Source organism: Temnothorax longispinosus, chromosome 9 (genome assembly GCF_030848805.1).
Source record: "Temnothorax longispinosus isolate EJ_2023e chromosome 9, Tlon_JGU_v1, whole genome shotgun sequence".
Lineage (NCBI taxonomy): Eukaryota > Metazoa > Arthropoda > Insecta > Hymenoptera > Formicidae > Temnothorax > Temnothorax longispinosus.
This window is the reverse complement of record NC_092366.1, coordinates 16473194-16497943: the sequence shown is the minus strand read 5'-3', so window position 1 is coordinate 16497943 and position 24750 is coordinate 16473194. Positions and strand designations below refer to the sequence as shown.

General features: G+C 39.4%; 1 protein-coding gene across 3 annotated transcripts in view; it reads left to right on the top strand.

Annotated features, from left to right (window-relative positions):
- The window catches only part of LOC139818750 (neural cell adhesion molecule 1-A), a 136502-nt gene extending 116268 nt beyond the window's left edge, over positions 1–20234 (top strand). For all 3 annotated transcript variants that reach the window (XM_071787632.1, XM_071787634.1, XM_071787631.1), the window contains 5 exons: positions 2475–2800; positions 5175–5541; positions 15710–15958; positions 17529–17809; positions 18955–20234. In XM_071787632.1, the coding sequence (XP_071643733.1) occupies positions 2475–2800; positions 5175–5541; positions 15710–15958; positions 17529–17809; positions 18955–19098 (1367 nt within the window). In that variant the 3' untranslated portion in view covers positions 19099–20234. The remainder of the gene's footprint in view (positions 1–2474; positions 2801–5174; positions 5542–15709; positions 15959–17528; positions 17810–18954) is intronic.
- Positions 20235–24750: the final 4516 nt, after the last annotated feature.

Here is a 24750-nt window from a genome sequence, read left to right as displayed (position 1 = left end):
TAATCGATGGTAAGCAACTCCGCGGTGTGCACAGAGGCAAGTACAGGGGTGTTTGTCGAACGCATGAGAAACGAACTCGACAGTTAAGTCGAGGGGAGGGATAAAAGGGGGAATAGAACGGGGAGCGCGCGGTAGAGATAGGGTGTATAGTTTTCTGTGAAACACGGAACGCGGGTTATTCTATTAGAATGGTCGGTGCCCCTGGTGCCAGCCTGGCGTATCTGCATCTTGTAAATGACCTAAGAGGGAAGGAAGGACTGCGATGCATATTCAATGTATGTAAAGCGTATAGTTGAATATTCATGTGTGGGTGAACGCAGGCTGGCAATGTGCTAAGCTAGGCCGGAGCAGACGTACGGCGAGGCGCACGTAACTGAAGGAGATCGCGGATCCGTTCTGATGTTCCAAAACCCCCCTGCGGAGTTGACGACGTCGATCTTTTGCATTCACATGGGACTTCGAACAATCCGTGATCACGTCACGATATAATATTGTGCGAATGACGCGCCATGTCATGCAAAAGACATTCCCTTTCGCATCTTATTCGAATCGTTTTAGATAGTTTTTATTATTTTTCATAATGTGATTTATAATATTATATTACGCAATAAATCCATGCTTATTTTGTACGACATACGGTATATTCTTATCGATTATACTTTATTAGACGCATTAAGACACAAAAATTTATTACGTGGTTTTATTCTAATATATTTTAAAATGTATTTGTAAATGCGTGTAATTTTAAAACGATAAAGTTTTTAAGAAAAAATGAAAAACTGTTCTTACAATATTTATATGTACGAGTATATATAAGGTAATAAGATCCATAGATTCCGCTTCCAACAACTTTAACTCTTTGCAATGCAAATCGTATAAGTATGAAAAGCTTCCCGGTCAACACACATTTGATTCACAAATTTAGAAGTTTGTTAACATCCATTGTTATACATATGTGTTGAAGTATATTCAAATCTTGATAACTTTGAATCTAATAAGAATTAGAAATTAAAATTTATCTACGTACTCTCTGTCAACAGCAGCAATTCTGTCGCAGATGAAAACCTCTAGAATTATAAGAATTTCTTTATTTTTGGAACTTAAATAGAGTTCTTTGGATTAATGTAATTTTCAGCGGTATAATTTATTTGATCTTGATTTTTACTTTGATCATAGGATTAATGATGAATGAGCATTGATTGCTGACCACTGAATAGTTAACAAACATATATGTGATTCGAGTTCCACGGCTTCTGAACATTTATTATTGAACACTTAATTCGTTCGCTGGAATAAAGAGTATATAGAGAGAAAAGCGTAGTTGCTGAATGTTTTACTGGAAAAACAAATCAACAAATTTGTCTGAATGGTTGTTCTGAAGAAATTGCGAAGTTATTTAAGTTGTCTTTTTCAAAAATACGTATCTGCGTCAAATATAAAACTGTCTTTCGCCACGTTTCCCTAAATCGTTCGAGTTATCGAACGATGAAATAGCGAATTTTCATAAAAATATTGTTTTTACGAATGGAAGGCGAATCAAATAAGATGACTATGTTGAAAGGTGTTTAAAGAAAATAAACGACTCGATCGAGTCTTTGGTTTATACAAGAATCGCAAGATATACTGGGAGAGACATGTCTAAGAAAGCACCTTGTGGCATTTCGCAAAGTGATTTCCACTTCAGAATACGTCGCATTAGGCGAAGAGATCGGCCTGATTTCTCTACTACTGTCTCTTATCCGCAAACTTGGAGAACGGACGTTATTCCAAAACGTCTACGTAAGATATTATCCTTTAGTAAACGGACGTATCGCTCTGGTGATATACGTCGATATGTACGTAACGCGTAGCATCTCTCCAACTTCTCATCTTAGCAATTAATTTAGTATCGCATAGACTGTATCAAATTGCAACCAGACAGTCTCTCTATCCGTGATTCCTAGTCTTCGGTCGTAAATCATCACTCCTGCCGTGTGGGACTTCCGCACGTCATGCGCCTATCGCAAATACCGGTGTCAAGGGAATTTCCTATTAGACTATCGATCGACCGTGCAACCGGCTGAACGGTGTCGAGCTGCTTCTTCTTCCGTTTGACACTCGCGGATCTCGCCGGGATATCGGGCGTGCGCATGCAAGCACGGTGCGATGCAACCGTGCAACGAAACAGAACGTCGAACATCCATTTAAACTCGCCGTTAATATTATTCCGCGACAAGAATGGAATGCTGATTGATTTACGATTTATATGTACGGAGCATGACCCGGGGAAACATAAATTAATCAGAATAGCTTTTTATGCTTATCATCGGACAATGAAATTTCTCGGGGCAGAAGAACGTCGACTTGCATACACTTTGTTATACATTAATCTTGACAAGCGGGCCATAAATCACTCTGTACTTCAAACTTTGCGCTACTCCATCGTTGTTCGCAGAAAGGCCACCGTTGGCAAAGTACGACGACTTTGTTTGCAGATGCGCCGGTGTGCAAGGAGGGCAAGAGCGAAGTGGTGGTTGGCGCTTTGAAACAGGAGACCGTGTCGTTAGTGTGTTCCGTGGAGAGCCATCCGGCGCCATTGACTTTCCATTGGACATTCAATAATTCCGGCGAGCTCGTCGAGGTACCACACTCGCGTTACTCCCACGTATCGGCGCCCGGCGCGCCAGACAGCCTGAAAGAGTACCAGCAGTTTCACGGGTACAGACTGAACTACACACCGGCCACGGAAATGGATTACGGTACGGTGGCATGTTGGGCGAGCAACCAGGTTGGCAAGCAACGAACACCTTGCCTTTTTCAGGCAAGTACTTTTCCACCTGTACCTTTTCGCTTCTTTACGTTTCAGCGACTTGCGCGGTTTCCGTCCGTGCAATTCAGAATTTCGAGGCTTTTAGCTTAACGCGCGAGCATACGAAGTACATTCGTGCGCATAGATTAATCGCTTTCATTGAACTATAGAAAGTGATCCTCTTTTTGTTGTCGTACTCTATTATAGTAACATATACTTCGTCACTCTAAAGTGATGAGGTAAAGATTTTATTTTAAATACAACTGTCGATACGTTAGTCACTTCTGTGTAATCGATGATTAAATACGAGAAGTTTCTCGTCAGGTAGATTTGTGAATAAAAAAGATAGTAAAGTCATATTCTCTTGAAATAATCTTTATATTGATTTCAATAGATGTTTAATTTATGACTTAGTTACAAAAATGTAAATTGTTGAAAATATCGGAAAAAGTACGATTATTTTTAGTAGTTCTACTGAAAAAAGTTTACATTCAAAGAGTGACCCCAAAAATCGTCTATTTTTGGTCCCGCGATATTGGAACTGAATTGTATCAAATGATACCTTATGACAAGACATCAATCACAAAAAATTTTTAAGTTGAGGTGAGAATTGATTTCAGAGATATGGGAAGTTAAAGTAGTCAAAATTCATTAACTCGTCAGCCCGTACGCTTTAAAGCACGAATTTTTCTTTCAATCCGATAATTTGAAACTTCGTACCCGGGGGTTTTGCTAGCTGACAATGAATTTGAAATCGGATTTTTAAAATTCATAATGTCCGATTTAATATGGCGGACTATGTATTTAAAAAATGTTATAATTTCTTTTTCTTGTTAAGTAAATCGATCCATAAGTATGTGTGAAAAATCTGACTTCAAATTCATTGTCAGCAGCTAGCAAAACCCCCGGGTACAAAGTTTTAAATTATCGGACTGAAAGAAAAATTCGTGCTTTAAAGAGTACGGGCTGACGAGTTAATGAATTTTGACTACTTTGACCTCCCATATCTCTGGAATCAATTCTCACCTCAACTTAAAAATTTTTTGTGATTGATGTCTTGTTATAAGGTATCATTTGACACACAATTCAGTTCCAATATCGCGGGACCAAAAATAGGCGAAAAAACCACTGATTTTAGGGTCAATCTTTATTAAATAATTTATTAATAAAATGAATTTTTTTATGTGATAGATTCAATGTGTCATTCTGTATATTTAGACTCTTAGGATTTGTAGATGACATAAAATTATTAAACTCGGTGATGCTTTCGCGAAATTTTTAGAGCATGCGATGTAATTGGAAATACAATATGTCAACACATGGAAAAAATGGACATATTTCAAACTTTGTTTAAAAAAGTAGACATACACATTTGTTTTATGATGGATATTACATATTAAATAAAATATTTCGATCGTACGTATATAAAGCTTTTCCTGTACAAATTTTATTCTGGTTTGTAGAATCTCGTATAATCCTGTATAAATCTCTAATTTTTCCACAAATAATTTTTTTTATTAATATAGCTTATGAATTACTCCTGACATCAAAGTTTCTGTCAAATATATTCTCGAGCGCACTCTCGGGGAACATTTTTTGCGTAATCTTTTTATTTTCATACATTATTTTATGCGCGAGAAATATATAACTCATGTCAGGTTGCTTAGCATACTATAAAAAGAAATTCTATTAGTATCCTTGAAAATCTCATGAAAAATAGTATTTTATCGTTAATTGTAATATAGGATTTTATCTCCGTCCGATATCGAGAGATCTTCTTGATAGGGTTGAAACACGGCGTTCTCCCCGATCATTACGTCGGTCACGATTCTTAGCCGTATCGATATATTCGATCTAAAAGTGGTTTAAATCATCCGTATATACTGCATGCCTGAAATATTCCAGTATTTACACGACGTGCGTCATGTTGCTAGCTATTTCCTTCATAAATTTCATGCATTGTATACTCCGGCATCACTATGCTCCATACATTTTCATTTTGATCGATCGACGGCATCTACAAAGAATGCGGGGGGGTTGCCTTCTTTGACGATACAAACTGTGCTCGTATTTGACATGCATATGAGTCCCCGAACGTGTGTAAAGTCGTTTACTGCCGTTGCTCGAAAGATCGATCGCCCTTCCCCTATTGTGAAAATTGCGATATAGAGGAATGCACGATGTAAACATAGCGGTTAAACTATATTGTTAAACTATGCAGTTGTGTGCAGTAGTATTACGTGGAAACAGTATTAAGAGCGTACTGCTTGGCCTAGGCTTCTTTTTACGGGGCAAGAAATTGAACTGCGCATCATTTGTAAATCCGATAAAGCGTCTTTTGATCGATCAATACAAATATATTTTATCTCCGGTCTGCTTGTTTCAGGTTATAGCCGCGGGTCGCCCGTACGCTCTTCACAATTGCAGTGCCACGGAGATGTCAGCTCCTCTGGATATGGAGGAGCTTGGCACGAAATCGGGAACGGGGCTGGTAGTCCGGTGCCTGGAGGGCTACGACGGAGGTCTTCCGATATATAGTTATCAGCTGGAGGTCGTGTCTGATGAAGACGGAGGTCCGATTCTCCTAAATAAAACCGTACCGGCGGGTCCCAACGGGCCGACTTTCGAAGTCGCGGGACTAACGACGGGAAGAAGCTATCGACTTTTTCTCTACGCGATTAATGCGAAGGGAAGGAGCGAGCCTGCCATACTCGAGCCGGTAACCCTGAAGGGTGTCGCTATGTACACGACTGGTGAGTACTTTCAGCTTTCTGAGTCTACTTTTGTATCGACGAGACAATCTTGAGACAATCTCTTTTGCTTTTTTTTAGTATATATATATATATATTGTATATACACACTGGAATTTATATTAGTATCTTAAAATTAAAAGATCTCATTTTTTAATTTTGAACAAATACTGACTACAAGAAAATAGAGGTACAAAAGTTCTAGCTTCAGCTTAGAACTTTCCAGTGAAGGCAGCCGTATAAGACTGTTTAAAATTTCGATAATTATATAAATGTAACTATTTATCTCAAGAATATCCGTGTAGGAAAGCTACGAGAAGTTTCCTCGTTAGCGAAGATGATTATTCTCGTATTACGTGCAAGCAGGGAAGGAGAATGATCTTAAGAACGTCTCCGAGTAAGTCGTAAACGAATCATAAGCGCAATTTGGTTGACTTATAAAGTTACTGAATGAGGAAACCTGTAGTAAATTCGCGCTGTAGCATCACACAAAGTTCTTTACGATATGCTCTACATTATATTTAAATTTCTTATATTATGCAAAGTAACGATCGAGAGAGAACTTATGGCTCGTTAATTGTCTCGCTTCCACATTGCGCGGAACGGATAGGACTTCGAAGTACCCTTGCAAATGAAATATTCACTTTTCATGCGAAGTCGAGTTTTCGCTAACTGCGGGGAATAAAAAAAAGAGTGATTGCATTGTATTCATCAGGCCGGCGACCAAACCAGTTTCCTTTCTCGACTTCCTGCATTTACGCGCCGATCGTCGGTCGCTGCAGCAATAACAATCGCGCTATATTTTTCTCGTCGGGTCTTGTTGAAAACCGAGCGGAGCGGACGTGCTCTCTGAAAAATGACGCGGCCCGACCGGAAAAAACGCTGAATTTCGCTTTTGACGGTCCATTAGCGTGCGTTCGGACGGGTGTGGTTACGGCGTGCGCGGATAGCGTCTATTATATCCGATGATAGCCGTCGCGCAAGGTCGGCGGATATGATCGCAATTTCACAAATACTGCGAACGGACGCGTCAGTATTGCAATTAGTCGGTTAACCGACCCCCGTAGTCTCCGCGCTGTTCTCGACGACAGGCTCACACTGTGGTCGGCGATGTTGTGAGCCAGGATGTGAGGAACGGGAGGTAGAACGGGTGGTCTACCACCCGGATGGAGGTGGAAGCGACCAGTGCCAGTAGGAGAGTTTGTAATGCTGAACGCAGCACAACGCAACCGCAGGTATCGGGCTCTGCGGACCTTGCAATTAACAAAACAGATTACTCTCAATCAACGAACACCTATACCCGCTCCGGCCGGCGCACGGGACGTGACAGTTTCACTGGCTTTCTGCGACTCCCCATGTGACTCCATGGGGAAATAGCAAACAACGTGTGTCCTGCGTTGATTTGAGTTGCGGTCAGTTGGCTTCTTCCCTTGACCTAAATCGAAGAAATTCGAGGTAACGAAAGAAAACAGAAAAAAAATTCGTTAAATCTGAGGGGCACGACGTACGCGCTGTCAGGATATTTATTTTTATAAGGTTTCGAAAATCATGTTACGTATTTGTACATAAAAAGACATTGAGTGTATGATAAAACAAAAAGGCAGCTTTGTTTTTTCATTAAATTTTTATCAATTAGATAATAAATTCATAATTCAGAGGAATATTATCTTCTACGTAGTCTTATACATTGAATCTGATTATTGAAAAGTCTATCGAGTTTATCCTACGATCGATCGAAACTGACAAATTAGAGAACGTATGCCAAAAAGTACAATATACATATTTATTCTCTAATAAATTTATTTATCAGAGAGAATACTTATTCTCGCGTTGTCAGTAAAGCTTTCTGCTTTCACGTAACAGCAAAGGGGAAACGTTCCTTGACGTCTCGGCACATTTTCTTGTAATATTGGTGGCGTTAAACCATGTTGCAAACTTGAAAGGCATCAAACTCAAAGAACTTATCGTCCGAGCGTCTGTTCGTGCTGTCGCTCGTCGACACGAAAAAGCCAAAACGCAAGAACGTAATCGTCGGCTTGATCGATGTGCTGCAGACTGCATTACATACCAAAAATTGCTGGAAGGTTGGCGTGCTCGAATTTAGCTGCAGCGAACGGAAGCTAAGCTTCCGCCGCTTTAATACGCAAAAGTAAAAGGTTGCTGCGTGCTTTCTTGTTTCGGCAAATATTTCCAAGCCAGGGGCCAACAAATCCAACAAGTCTTTCGCGCGCGAGCGGAGCCAATGCACGAACGATCGGTAAGTATAACATTTGCACAAGCATCCCAGTTGGCTGACGGCACCTCGATCATTCCTTTTCCATTCTGAGCAATGCTCGATTATAATGGACTCTATCCGTGCGGCTCCGGCAACGTAATAGAAAGTCATTTGGTAACATACGGTCGCGGGTCAACACGGGGTTAATTCAGTTTACCACCGATTTCCAACGCCACCAACCACCGTAGTCCCACCACCACCACCCCGCATCTTCGTGTTTCCTCCCGCGCCCTCCCCCTCGTCATCGTCCTTCACCGCCGGGTCCAACCCTCTTCACTCTCTCCTTCCTTCCTTCCTTCCTTCTTCGTTAATTCCGACACGCCTGACTTTGCACTCTGGCTCTCTGTGTGCGAGGGTGGCGAGGTGCAAATATTGATTTGACGACCGTAACCTCGCGGCGCTGATTTGCCCGAATGGCGGCCTGTCTACGAACCATCGAAGCCAATTTGTGGGCTCTTTGTATTGTCCCCGTCTAGCATTGTCCTGTAAAGAGCCGCAGGCTGTCCGTCGTCCGTTGGCGACAGAAGGCACTGCGCCAGTTTTTGTGCTGCATTTTTAACATCTGCGTCTGTTTATTCTGAACCTCGAAATCAATATTTTACATTACTCCTTCGTATAGCAATCGCGACGCGCATACTTATCTCTATAGATAAAATAATATAAATATTTAAATAAATTACTTTGTGTCTATATGCGTAAACATAAAACATTTAAAAATCCTTTATTAAAGCTCGGTAAAGTTTGATATTAGAATGGAGTAGATGTATAACCGTATAATTTATGTCCCGTACACAGAGAATGGAGATGAATCTCCACTTTGCACTTCTCGCTTATCACGTTCTGAAACAAATACTTCCCTTTTCCTTTACTCCAACAAACCATTGCGGTTCGCGCGGAGATCTTCCACTGAAATGTTTTTGCGTATCTTACCGGTACGTCCTGTAAGGAACAAGAAGTGGCCGCGAACGAACGAGACACTAGTCGGTAACGATACCGACACGCCGAGAAGAAGATATGATTCAAGTCGAGAAGTTCCTCTCGCCACTGCGCGAGAACGAGAAAAACGGTAACTCAGCGCGGCACGCCACGGTGGCGCAAGAAAACGAGCACGAGGAATAAAAGCGGTAAAGGCAAGTCGGCGTAGCTAAGACAAGTGGGAAGAAAATTGTGTAGTGGCCTCTTACCGTCACCCCACCGTTTCGTAATCTCTCATTGAACGGATACCGGCTGATCCATTAGTAAAATTAAGCGGATGACGAATATCCTTTCTCCTTCCGTGCGGTAGCGTATTCTCGACTTGTCGACCCGCGCCGGTTTTCTACGAAATAAAAAATAACGGTAGAAGAGGAGATATCTCTTCTTTTACCACTATCTTCAGACACGGTGCGTTAACGTAGCACCGTGAGAGAAGAGGCAGCGACGGCGGAAAGGCGGAGGAAAAACAGGAGCCAGAAACGAGATACCGAGGTTGGGAGGGTAAGGAATACTTGGGTTGCTAGGGGCGATCCCGAATATTCTTGTTGGAAACTCCATTCGCATATAAGTCACGTAACTCACCGAAAAGGATTTTAGGATTTTAGGATTAATCCTAAAAGTTTTGTATCAAGCGAAGGCCGCAATAAACATCGCGATACAAATTTATGCGTTGTTATTATAGATGATAAAGAAGTTAAGCTTTTCTCTCGTTTATATTCGACACCGGGGATCCTTAAATATAGATGTTTGAGAGGAAAGCGAACGTAATTATCCCGGAAAAAGGGAAAACTTTTGCAACATTCAGCTTTCGTTAACGAGAAAAGGGAATATCCCCGAAATCATTCTTTCCGAGGATCGATCGCTTCTCTAACTCCAAGGTTTTCAAGGTCCGAGAGTTTTGGCACTCTTACGTGTGGTAGAGTCGGTTGTTTGGCCCCGGGGTCTGCCACGTGGACGGTTTCAGAATGCAATTCTTGCGAAATTGGTTTCGCGTTTCCACGGAATTGCTTCGATTTGGGATGAATTACTTTACTCGCTCCGAAAAACGACTCACTCGCGCCCCGTCGCTCTGGCCTTTCACTCGCGGAAAATTTCCACCATGAAAATCCGTATCCGTAACTCTGTCTACGTCACGGTATCCCTCGCCGAATGCAGTCTGATTTTCTCGTGATTTCGCGCGTCTCGTTTCGTTCTCTCAATGGTTCTCGGTACCGTCGGATAAGAAGATGACGAGGAGGAAAGAGGCGGTGATATGCTGGTACTTGGGATCAAAGCGATTCGATTTATCGTACTACGATTGACATTGTTTTCATAGAACGCGCAACAGGCCGTACATCTTCGCGAAAGATACGAGATCTACCGACAAGATGAACGGGAACGTCAATATTAACTCTTTCCCCGCTCGCTACAGCGAGCCGAAATACGTCGATGCTTATGCAGTGGATTGTTGGCAGGTGATATTTCACAACGCCGCTAGCAAGTTGTTTCCGCGACACCGCGAGCGTGTTCGAAATTTGACAGCGTGTGTAATATATTTCGCAATACAGCTGTGCGTTTTTGCAAATATCTTCGGGACGTTTCCAATTTCAGTTAAATATATCAAACATTCCAAAAAATAGCATCTTTTTTTTTTAGTTACAGTAAAAACACGTTCATTAATCGCATCAGAGATAATTCTCAATTGTTAACAATGTGTGCTTGTGATGAATCAGATTACTTAAATGCGATCTCGTTAAACAACGAAATGATAAGAAACGCCGTAATGGAACGTCAGGGAAACACAGGCCAGTGCAAGTTTACAAGTAGTTTAATTTTTTTCCTATTATACGCCGCGGCCGGCACTTTAGCGTTATTTCAAAAATTTCTTTTCACGCTGCTGTAATATACTCAGGCAAGAATTTTAAGTGGTGCCGTTCACCTTTATCAACAAAAAAGGAGACAGTTCCTTATAGCGTCAGATGTCAGCTAATAATATCTGAATTCAAAGCGCTTGCGAGAGAGTTTGCTTTCTCTGGCAGTCCGCTGACAGATTTTTTGAATGACCGGTAGCACCGTTGCTTAACACGGGGGGACCCTGCACAACAACGTCGAGTGGCTCAAAGAATTCCTCCTGACGCGTTCTCAGCGTCGTCGAGTCCGACTCTGCCTTATTTACGCAGGTAAGACAAAGTGCATAGTCAACACAACGCGCGGCGAAAGAGCGGCTTGAGTGCATTAAAATCCTGTTTAAGGCAAACAATTGCGCGCGCAAGAGGTGCACACGCGCGTACTCCCTCTCTCTCTTTTATCCTTCAACCGTGATACGAGTCGTTATAATAATTACGTTAAGTCTCGCGCGGAAGATCAATATTTTTCACAAAGTTTCAGAGTACACTCCTCGTGTTGGAATCGTTTTTCTCAACAACGTTCCTTTCTCACGTCAGCGGCAATTGCATTTCATTCTAATTGCTATCAATTGTTTTTACCACTGCTGCAACAGCGCTGAATTTTTTTCGTTCAAAGAAAGCCAAACGGAAAAAAGTTATTGTAACTTGTGCCACTTGTGAAGGAACAAGATGTTAACTCAAGTGATATCGACCGTCGTTGATCCCTTCGTTCTCGCAATTATACCCGCTTTTAGAATTTTCCGCCACGATCGGGCAGCTATACCTCGCCAGATACATCGGCGCGGCCCTGCAATTTCACACTGGAAAAAGTTTAATTACTCCCGGTGCCGGGGACATATCCTGGTGTAAACATACTGTCGCGTTGGTTATACAAGCGAGAGACTCGGCTCTCGACTAAACTCTTTCATGAAGGGAACGCAGCAAAGCCGAGACGTAATGTCCGCATTCACTTGGTCGCCGGATGTCGTTCCGCTTGCTCTCTCTTCCTCTCTCTATATCTCTCCCTCTCTCTCTCTCTCCCCGCCTTTGGTTTTTTATTTTATTTTATTCTCAGTCCGCGAGACGGAGTTTAAATTGGTCCGCTTTCCGCCGGCAATCAAAGTCTAATCAAACTTTAACGAGTATCACGAATGCTCCCTGGGTACCCGTCAAGCCGAGAATTCCAACTATCTCTGTCTTCCGCAGGACTGCGGATAACAGCGGATTTACGGCTCTTTTAAAAATTTCAACAGCGCCGACGGTAGCCGATCTAAGGAGCGACACATTGGGATTAAACGTGACAAGCCGCTTCTTCTTGTTGAACGTTCCTTGTACGTACACGAAGTTGGAGTTTCTCGCGTCGGTTCGCACGCATTTTTTCGGCTTATTTCGATCAACGACTCAATGACTTTCTCTTTCCACCTGGCTGCCCGATCGGTTCCGAACCGTTATCGCATATTAACCAAGCGGAAACACTACCCAGGTTTTACTACCGACAGCTCGGGGAGAGCACAAGGAGCAATCTATCAATTTCTTATTAACAAACTTCGGTCGTTATGCCCGCGAGATGAAATTTTATGTATTTAATGCCGTGCGTCTTAAACGTCTTTTTTCAGCAAGCCCTTAAGAAGCGCCTCTCTTAGGTGCATATCCTCTCGCTCGATAATATTTGCATAATGGACTTTCACAGAGAATTTATTCGCTTGCAATTTACGCAAGCACGCGATGCTTTTGATGAATATACTGTTCAAGACTAAATTTCAAATACGCATTTATTTATTTATACGAACAGTTAAAATCGAAATGCATGCTCAATTCGAAGTGCATACCTACAGTAATATTGCGTGTAACTGATCGTTCAATCTAAACGTATTTGTTATATTGTATTTAAACATATTGCAAAATGAAAAATTGATTAATAAATAGCGAATAGGCGCTGAATTAAATATAATTGTACGAAAAGTTATTCAAAATGTTAACACACTGAGAAAAAAGGTATATTTTCATTCTCTTATTTTCTTCATTCCTTTAATGTAATTTTGCATTCCACGTCCGCGTGAAAATAAAAGGTCTTAAATCCCAGCTAATAATAATCCTAGATTTCGCTGTTTCTCGGTGCGGCACGCAATATTCATGCGGAACTGTCGTTAACTGAGCGTAAGATACGTAAAATAGAATTTGCTCGAACAGAAGCATTAATTTACCGAGTGAATGCATAGTACATGCCATTCCCTTTATGCGCGTAATCGTGTAACGATTATGAAATTAACTTCAAGAACACAAATATGGTTAGAATATAATTACCTACATAAAGCGCATTTCAATCCAATGTCCACATCACAAATTTATGAGAAAAAGTATTTTAATTATTCCTCTATAAATTCTTTAACGAATTAAAGCGCCATTCTTCCAAGAATAGCGTAAAATGGCTGAATAGAGACTGTGATGATTAATCGATAAAAATTGTTGTAGTTTATTCTCTTCGTCTAAAATATTTTAGTGCTCGATATTTGATACATATATTATAAATACACACACACACACACATATATTTTTTTTCACAAATATTCTTATACGTATATATAATGTATAAGAATATGTATATTAGGATAACCGCGAAAGAGAGCATATTATGCCTCTTTTAACTGCAACCGCAAACAATAAACTGGGAAAATAAGAAAGCCTCAATGGCTGTAATTTAAACATGCAGCCTAGGAGCGATCTCGTTTACACCGTTCATTTCTTTGAGATTCTCAATAGGCCGCGGTCTTTCAGCGCTAAACGAGCTTCAAAAGGCGCATCGTGGCCGTCTTTTCGTGTTTTTAACTGAGCTGCAAGCTCGTCGCTTCAGAAATTACCGCTTATTTAAGCTTTAGTTACCGCGGGCAATGTAACGGTAAAGTGCGGAACTTGTATTTGCAATGTCCGCCATTATTAAGGAGGCTGCTGCTGCAGCGGTGTAAAATAACAATATATATTTTGTATGTTCCATGAATGACACACGTTATGCACTCTCCGATATTTTTTCTCAATTACAATTTTAAATTATTGTATTTGTTATTCTGCTGTATTGCATATCTAAACAGATCGAAAACCAACTCTCGCGCCGCGCTAAAAGCATTCGTTTGCAATGGTAGCTTATAAAGCACGATTTCAGCTAAAAAAATTCAAGCAAAATGATTGCGACGCGTAAGGGAATACGAGGAAATGCGGAGTCGACAGGACATAGATTCCGATGCTCACGTATACGAGCCGGTTTATATTTAGGGGTGACACGATCTGGGTAGCGAGTGATAACTCAGAGGAAGGATGGACTCGCACGAACGTCCTTGTAGGAAGGGATAGTTTTACGGGTATACGCAAGCGGCAGGGTGTGTGTTAATTGATGTAATTATATCCTCCTTGCGGCGAGATACGCAAACGGAGAGACACGCATACACGTGTATGCGGAAAACGGCAGGTCAGCAGGATGTATATAGGTATTCATATATGTGCGATATATTGCGCCGATGTGACAGGACATTTATGTAGAGGGGTTGAACTGTAATCGGCCTCTGTAATGGACTTTCATTGATTATTATCGTGCTTATTAAGCCGGACACCTGATGACGCTTATTTTCTTGATGATCAGTTACGATGGCAAAAAAAGAGAAGGGAGAGACAAGATACAGAAGGATACTATCTGCGTTCTCTTATCTGATTGTGAATATAATTATTGAATATGCGGATGGTTCCGCAACTGTATTTGAAAGCAAAATGATGCAATTGTTTTGTTACTAATAAATAATTTCCCCGAGGAAAATAAACACCACATAAATATCACGTAATTGTGAATTATTCGAAATATTAAAAGGAGAGGAAACCATTTATGCAATAGAGTTAGTTAGAACAAACAGAGTTTTATAATCACCATTGCATTGTATCATGATGCTCACGTAAATCATTAATACACCGATTTATTAAATAATTCCAGCTTCTTTTTGTTCACGCGTTTTCGCGAAATTTGATCTTAATTATAATTTTACAATTTATTGTGTCGTTGTATCATTGAAATAATAAAAAACTTTAAAGTGCAAGATTTTAATTGGCAGTAAACATTTTTATGTTGCATCCAGATTGGTCATGCCGTAGTATTCTAATTAATAAATATTGCAGTTAGCAATATATGTAAATAACTGTACAGGCTGTACTGTACTCCAAAAAATATCTTACTAAAGGTAATTTTAAGATGCCTTTTTAGAATTTTAAAGATGTGTTCAAAACGTCTTTTGATAAAGTCTTAAAGACCTTTTTTAGACACGCGTGTTATCTGAGAAACTGTCGCGTCGAGCAGCGTAACAGACTTTTTCCGGCGCAACTCAAAAGCTCTAGCGATCGCGCCACTTTGTGACGTTATCACAAAGGAGGTTTAGTTCTTACAATCAGGCCACTTTCAGGGTAACGCTTTGCGATATATGTGTACCAAGACGGTGCGCCCGTTCAACGATCCCTTTTCGATCTATCGCTGTACGTTACTTTTTGTTCAGGGCGGTGTCACGCGTCGGTAGTAGGGAAACATTGAACCGCTCCCTTTTTGATACCTTCATTCACCTAGACAAAAGGGAAAGGCTTGAATTACAAAATACAAAACAAGTACACCTGGCGAAGTCATTTAGTAGCTGGGAAAACGTGCACAACATTTACCCCGATTCCCGGATTCCGTTCACGAATTTGCTGCCGACGATCGACGAGTTGCGCCACGCAATCTGTGTGGGTAATCGAAAAGTACGAAGGGCCAATCGCACCTCTTAGCCGTATATCGCCATTTCTTTCTTTCCTTTCATCGACACGACGACGTTGAGATGTCGTTAAGAGAGCGAGCGATGAAAGAAAAGTTACTTATAGCGCTTCCTGCTTTACGAATTGCGAAGTTCTATTCCGCGTTCGATAGAACGTTAGGATTGGGGAAAAGCGGGGTGGATTGCGTTATATACTAGCAGGGGAATAGGAATATCTCTCCGGAGAGATCGATAGAAGTTCCAGTTGATCGAGCATTTTGCATCGACTGTCGCGGCAGGCAACACCGATGCATCGATGCTGAATCCGTTGTTGCTGGGCTTGGCAGCCATGGCGACGCTTTTGGCCCTGGCCGTTGCTGGAATCCTGGCGGCGCTCTACCGGAAGCACTCCACCGGCCGACCCGGAAGTCCAAAGCACGCTCCCATCGTATGCGAGCCGCCTAATGCAGGTGCAACCACCCCGGTGCACCCTCAGACCAAGCAGGCGGTCGATGACATCGATCCAGACATCATACCCAACGAGTATGGTGAGTCCGTCCTGCATTCCGATATGGAAAAGAATTGCACAAAGCGAGTGTTTATTGGTGGCTCTTTTTTATATCGATGAGAAACATAACTAGTCTGTCGCATATGCATATTGTCTTTCAATTGTATCGAGAACACAACCGCGGAAAACGAGTAAAGGAGTGATAAAAATGACATCTTCGGTCTTCTTTCCAAGGAGATATAAAATTACTAGATAAAAAATTTTCTAGATATATAAATATATAATTTCAATGAAAAAGATATAAAAATTTCCAGTTTTCATTGAACTTTAATTATAAGACGAAACATACTATTCATTCAAAACGCTGATATAGAAAGATAAAAACATTATATATTCTATATGAAGATATATAAAGATAAATATATTTCATTTCAATTATTCATCGACAAGTATATATTTATATTTAAAGAAAATACATTTCTCAATCGTATTCTAAGAGAGGTAATTAATGATTGCAAGACTGTTAAATAATAAATTATATCGAAATTATATATTAGATAATAAATTATGACTTTGTTCAGACTTTGGAACAAATTGATGCAGCAATTTGAGCGATAACGATGGCGTGTTTAATATTAAATCGAATTAAAACTTGCTCCATTAAATGGAATTTAATATATATAATATATATCTATTTTCTCAATAAATTTATGTTACATTACCCATGAATTTCTTTTACGTTGTATCATATATTGTTAATCTTCATGTATGTATGAATCTAATACGGTTAAAATATTAGCAAGCGATAGTCGATATTTTATAATTTATGTTCGACTTCGTTTCCAGATTACGTATGAAATTACAAATTTTCAGCATGATACCGATAATACCAATATTCAGCATGATACTAATAATTCAACCGAGCTTTTTGTATAATTAATGTTATAATTGTGTCAAATTAAAGACTGCATAAAATATTAACGAAAAAGGCAAATATATTACTCTTGAATGGATATGTACTCTTGAAAGAACGCATTATATGCATATTCTAAATCCGCGTTGAGCACAGACATAATAAAACCCTCTCATCTGATATAATTTTCCAAGTGTATAATAATAAACACGTAATATTAGTTTTTGTACTTATAGCAAGCGAGTCTATGAAACAAACTTCTCATTTGAATTCATTTCAGCGCGATGTTACTTTTTCCATGAAAATACATTTTCCATTTGCGATATTAATACGCGAACTACGTCGCGGTGAGCGAGCTGCGTGAATAATGATAATGTCAGGAAATAAAGTTGGATTGAGATACTTAAAAATCGAGAGATCCCTCGTAATTTTCATCTTTCGTAATGAAAGTTTCATCGATAGAATAGCGCATATTCTTGCAGGGTCTTATTGCAAATTCCACCTTTTTCGATGCAAAAAAAAAAGAAAAAATTGAAAAAAGCCGTCATGAAGAATCAGTCGCGAAGCTTATGTTAGATTTTCGCATTTACAAGAGATACAGTACTCGTAAAAAAATAACTGTTCCTTTCTCCTGATTTAATCGACTAAGCGGCTTAGTCGTTCGGTCTCTGCATGGCTTCCGTAAATCTGTCCGCAGAAAGAAGACCCCTAACGTACACTCCCGTCTATAAGACACCGCCACAACGAAAAAAGAAAGATCGCGCCACCGATGAGGACGTCTCGCCGGAGAAAAGGCCGATCGTTCAGCACGGTCTGGACCTGCCTCCGGATCCGATGTTGACCGACTGCCTGCCAACGCCTACCATAAATTATCCGCAAAATCACGTGTCTCAGCAAAGCGCTTACAATCATCCGCCCACGATGGCTGATTTCAAACAGATGGCGATGGACGCCTATAATCAGCGTAACAACCAAAACGTAAGTGATTGTGATAAAATATTGCATCTTATTTGTTATTTCCTGTTGTTAATCCGTAAATATCCCTACTATTTTCTTCGTTGAAGGAAAAATCAATGAGAGCTGCAATTTTTGAACAAAAATGTAATTATATTGAGTGTTCAACTACTAATTCAATATGATTAACGACATTATAATCTTTCGCAATGTTACAAATAGCGTTTATTTAATATTTTATTTAAATTTTGGGACGAGAAAACTCTTCAATTTTTACACTCAAATAAGCGAACGAGTAAACAACGAAATTAAAAATAGGTCGAACCACTATGTTCGAGCGCATCAAATAAGCGCTGCATTTTTTATTTTGTAATATCTGATTGGATCTTCGTTAAAACATTGCGTCTAACTTGCGCAAAGCTAAGCCAGACAGGCTGTTTTAAATATTAGAAGCTTGGAGCAGAGTGATGGGAAGTTAGTCAAGAGGAGGAATCGGTTGCTTCAATATGCGGCAGTCTCTCACTTTAACTTTTCCGGTTTAGCAGGGTCTTGAGTTATCTGCGCTTTCGTAAGTTTAATTACGTCCAAGTTTTCTCGATAATTTGACGAGGCCAGTCCCAATGTACGTAACTCGTCTTCGTATTCGACTTCCGCTATTCTTTATCGGCGATTGCTTTCTAAAGTTAATATTAAATATGGAAAACAAAAATTTTATCAATCAATAATTTCATCGATTTGTTAAACTAATAATTATACTAAAAAAGTAATACAATATCCAAAATGATATTTATAATATTATTGAATAATAATAGCTTCATAAAATATATATTATAAGCCATTGTAATCATATAGCAGAAAGAATATAAAAGATAGAATGACATGTTTTTTAAGACCGTCTTATCGATAGATATACTTATATGAATAACAGGACAGAATAAATACATTTGTTTTCACGCAATTCATTAATTTACTTAAAAATATTTTTTTACGTGACATCGGCGAAAGGACTGAATCCGACGTATTAAAATCTTTTGATGAATACGGTTTAATACCGGCTTAATACCTGTTTCGCGTATTGAAACGAGTGTGACTGCACAACGCACATGTCTTTCTCTTTTATTAATCAATGAAACAGTCTGATGAGTATTGGACGTGGTTCCTGCTTTCAGGTATATTATAGCCTTCAGAGGACGAGCAAAGGGCTCTCGTCGATGCCACAGAGGCCCGTTTCATCGTCGATCTCCGCGCAAGGCAAATTCCATCAACCTGAAGTGGTGACACGCTCGAATCGGATACAGGAGAGCTGTATATAAGTTCGGAGGGGGTTTTCCTGCGGGATCGACCTCGTGAGCTTCTAAGACGCCGCTGGCGATTATATTTACACGTGTAAATGTAACGAGTACAGGCGGGGGAGCAGCGTTATGTAGGGATCCGTGGATCCCCGAGACGCGAGCGCGAAGTCTAACGTGGTATCTTCCCATATAGTTGGTACACGAGTTTCGAACCACTCCGCGAAACACACTTAACGTTTACTGTACAAAACCGTAGAGAGGCTGATGGTGGTGTTCCAGATCGTATTGATGGGAACGCGGTCTCTCCTCGAGATTACGTTACGCCGATATGCCGTCGGGGACGGCGCCTACATTTTCATATATAATTTTGCGGGGGAGACGAGAAAGGCGAAACGAGACATTAGCGAGTTAGAGAGATACCCGTACATGTCCAGAAATATTTCTTTACTGCCATACTGAGGTATAAACGATATATCGTAACGTACAAAGAGTCTAACCCCTAAAAGTAGTTAATGTCAATAACGAGGAAGAGATGAGGCTGGGTCAAAAGGGAGCTGAAGAAAACTTTAACGACGCTTTATACCTTATTCATACTTCCGTTTTCCAAGTCGGGTACAAAACGGCGTCTTTATATATGGACCTCAACATACTAATTCTTTTGGAATTTTTACAACCTATCAAAACTACTTTCAAAGTAGAGTTGCCCTTACAGCAACTGTAAGGTAACACGATTGAGAACATCAAAGCTCATTCTCCAGCCTTATCCTCAAAAGTACTAACGATATTAATGTGATCGTATTCGAAGCTCATCACTGCTCATGTTTTTTCGTACGCAAAATTTTTATAACAACTCAGACAGAAAATAAAAATTCGTTCAAAAGACTTCGCCGAACTCAAGAGAATCTCTTAAGGAGCGACGTCTTCGTTCCCGATCACTGACGCGGCACTGACGTGGATTTTACTGTTTATATATGGAACTAGTTTTTGTACAAAGATCTATTGTAAATAGACACGAGCCTGGCCCTAGAATTATAGTCACTAATGTCCGAATTTCATCCGTTACACGTTAAGTGGAGAGGTGTCCGATCGCGTAAGATAAAAACTCGATGGCATACGAATACGAATAAAGAGAATACGTTTCATCTGTTTTACACAAACTCATTTTCTTATTTTTCCTTCCTTGACCCTACACCTTTTCTCTCCGTTAAGATCAAAGGACGCATGGCACGAGGAAGCAAAATTCCTACGGTACGTGAAACGAATTTATTCGCGCAACATATACATACTTGTGTGTCTTACGCTTCCATTACTCCTCATACTCTCCATTTCGAACGTGAACGACATTTCTCTACGCTTGAGTGTAACAACGTGAGCGTACGTGCTATGCAACACGTACTTAATACGGAACATAACGACATTGATGCATATATCAATTTTCTGTTGTATTTAATGACGTGAAGTATCAATTATTTTGCCATGCTATTGAAAAAGCTCAGCTTCTCTCTATTAGCGAATATTCACGAGCCACTTTATACCACTGTAAGAGAGTGCGTGATTATAAGAATTGTGTGAAATATCATTTTACTTTATTTGCATCCTCATTTCTCAGGTAAGTACCTATCACACTTCTAATACACCAACAGTGGCACGAGTAATTACGGAGGATAGCAGCCTTTAATAACGGCGGGAAATGCAAACGTTTAATGCCAGTCTCGGTATGCCCGAGACGCGCGTCGACATCGCAATATGGGGGAGAGGCGATATATTTGGCAAAAAGAAAATTACCACGGGCGAGACGTATCGCGCCATTTCCTCGAGATAAACGCGCCGCGCGAAATGGCTGAAGTGCTTTAAGGAAAACAGATCGTCGCGCCTCTCCATTAGCTTCGAAGAGAGCTGCAAAAGCGTCCTGACAGCTAGGTGAGCATCCTATTGGACGAAGAACAGTAATTCGAGCATTTCGGGGGAATACGGGGACGCGCTACAGTGTTTGCATACATTGTGCATTCTCGGTCTTGCTAACAAGGACTAACCCGGGTTGCCGGAGTAACCTATTATTCTATGTGCCATCCGTGTCTCCAGGGCTGTTAAGACGACCTATTCCGCTCCTAACGCTGTCGTAGCTATCCCCCATCAGACTGTCACCCATTCCAGCTGCGAATTGCGAGACATAATTACGATTCACCCAGGCATCATAATCGAATGATATCGCAATACGTGCAGATGGAACGGTCAATGATCGCACATCGTGCCTCACGGTATTCACTCGGCTAATGCTGTGATTGAATCACAATCCACTATCTAGCCTACACTGTCTCCCTACAATATTGACGGGACATTAGTTTCATTTTGTCATTTCTTTTTTTTATAAAATGCATCGTTCTCTCTCTCTCTTTCTTCGACGTAATGTCAGCTTGATCAATAAAATAACTTGTCAAGATGGATAGATATCAATTCCATTTATTTTGTAGGCAAAAAATATAATCCGCTATTTTTATAATCGGCGTTTATAATCCTGTCTTTGCTATCAAGTTTGTAATATGTTCTGCCCGATATTGTAGAGGCAAAATGTCAAATGCTTTACGTGAATTTTTAATAGAAACTACTGGGAGTAAATTGTTCGTCATTTCTGCGCGAGGAAAAGGTGTCGCACTATGATACAGTAAGTTTGAGAAGTAATCGAATCGCGAGGCAGCACGCTCAATTAGCCGCGGAAATGATTTCCGGCGGTAAGTCCGCCGGCACGATAATCCGGCGAAATGATTCTGCGGTTACCTAGTCGACTTCATTTTCTCGCCGCCGAAGATTCTATTGGCTGAATTAAAAAAAAGAAAAATACACACGGAAGAAATACATACAGCGATGGTATGGAAAGTGTAGAGGTTTATTAACAGAGGATCAGCAAGATAAAACGAGTTCGCTATTTGTTTTTCTCCTTTTACCAAACCAGAAAAACTCGAGAGGAGAGAGTACGTATCGTTTTCAAACATTAATAAATAATTCCTATCTAAATTATTAAAACTTTTATTAAATATTTTGACTTCTTTACTTTTTCTACTGTCTATTTAAAAATATCAATTTATTAGATTAACATAATAAAAATTAACGAAAAATAAACAAAGATCAAAATAAGCACAGTAGAATTTGCGTAAAAGTTTAAAATTTTTGTTGATATGTGATATAAATCCTGAATAAATTGAATGTTTCTGTAGTTTTGTAGTAGCATATCGTATATCTGCTAATAGGTACATAATATAGAAGAAAAATGAGGATTTTAATTATTTCCCTTTTAAATTATATTTTGAACAAGAAGGATTAGTACTAATTATTTATGTACACGTTTTAACATAATTGATGTATATGTATGTGTGTAATTCACATTTATACCATATCCATGTCATTATATATTCGCGTAATAATTAATGAGTTCGTGCCACAGCATCGTGAAACAAGAGCTGCACTTATTGTATCATATATATAATTTTATCCATTAAATCTAGAAATTTTATTTTAGGTCTCATACTTTTATTTAGCCAGGTAAAATGATTATAAACGTTTATCTTCGATTACGCTCCGATTATTTGCTATCAATATTTGTTTTGCTTCTATTCTTAATTAATACTTAATTAATATTAGAGCCGGTTAATAATAACAACAACGCTTGCATATTATACATCATATTATCTATGGTGTTTAAAATTAAATGTACATAAAAATTTTTTACTTATATGTCTGAATAGTCAATAGCAGAGTTTAAAAATAAGAATACTAAATAAAAGCTGTAAATGATAATTTTCCAAATGAAATATGCAATGGAATTAGTTTGAAAAGGCGACAATTCTTTGTCATAGACTTAGCCTTGTTACCGGTGACATTATTCGTCAAGCTAATGACGTACACTCAACGAATGTGATAAAATTATGTCTAGTACTTAATCTAGTGAAACATTCGCTTTGTTTTAATGCGCTCTAACGAACGCAAAGGCAATTTTGTGTCAGCTTTGCTATAGAATAAGATGCCAGATTTAAGCCTCACAACGTAAAAGAGATAGACATAGAAAGAACAAATATTAGTAAATAAACTTGTATGCGTAATACAATAAGAGTAACATTGTGAATTACACACAATACGTGTCCTACATTCTTTTCTTCCTTTCGTGTGTATAGGTATGCTTTGAGCAATTTGTGTATAGAATTCATTTTTCCTTAGTAAAAATTTAATTGGATAACATGTGTATTTTTTACATTGCTTGTTCATATTCAACATTGTCGATCTTTGCATCAAAACAAGAAGAGGTAGAGAGAAGAGAGGAGAGAGAGAGAGAGAAAGAGAGAGAGAGAGAGAGAGAGAGAGAGAGAGAGAGGGAGGGAGAGAGAATAAATTAATTTAAATTAAATTTCTGTCAAAAAAAGTGATATTCGCTTAAAATGAAATAAAGATCCGTTCTCGATTTCTACTTTTTATAACTAATTAGTAAACATTCCTAGATTTTCAATTCTTTCCAATAATTAATATTTAGAGTAAGAGACATTTTTTAAATTAATTTAAAAATCTGCAGATGAAAAAATTAGAAGGCATTTAGCATATCCCATTTCGATCTTGCTTCAAGTTATCAAAGTTATAATTAAAAGGCGAGTATTTCAGTCGTAAAATGATATACTTACGCTAAAGTTGAATCGTGACTTGACTGTAGTAACGCAGTCATAGTCACTTACATTATTCATCGGCTGTCTATTATCTTGGTGTACCGCGCAATCATTAACAAAGCTAATCGTTAGAGTTCGATTTCCGGGGTGCCGGCCATGTAAATAATTATAGATTGATCGCAGTAAAGTGGCAGTTTCAGAGTAGTTCACTATAAATGTTTGAAAGAGGTGGCATCGATCGTCGCAAATGTGGCAAGAGATATCTATTATATATGTAACGAATCTTCACTATCTTTCGGCTATAAATCTATCAACAGCTTTCATCATCAGTCACTAATTTTTATCGGCATATTTATAATTTATAATCTTTCAATCCTGTTCCTCTTCTTCGTCGATATAATTGTATTAATCGTCCTTTTAACGTGTCACCTGAGATTACTCTCGGAACTACGCGGAAATCGTTAAAAAATAAATAATAACGAAGGCAGATACGAGCTTTTACCAATACACGCTGCATTATGTATCGACCATTCTTTCAGAGACGTTAATAAAATATATTTAAAAGTGTCGAGAATGCAGTTGATTCGTTAAATCCTATTAATCTCGTGTCGCTCATAATAACATTAAATCTGTGCTAACTAAATATTTCAAGCATAAACAGATATCATCATTGCGAAGATATATTGAGAAACATAACTCCAATCCTATAGAGCGTTATTGCTCCCTTGATTCTCAGAGCAGTAAATTTCTCGAAGTATTCTTGGCAGTCGGCCTGACTCGGATTTAAGGGGCATAACTCCGTGGCCTGGATTTAGAACCGCGATACCCGCTCTCTCTCGCAACCAACATTGTGCATACAACGACGGTCAATCGACGCAACCTTGTCGGAAGGTTGTATCGATTACATGTTATCGCACTGTCGACAATTCTTTTCTCGAAGAAGCAGCCGCTGTTCTTATTAAGACAAGCATATAAATGTATTGCATTTAGAGCACAGTATTCAGGAGTATTATAATCATAATCAGTT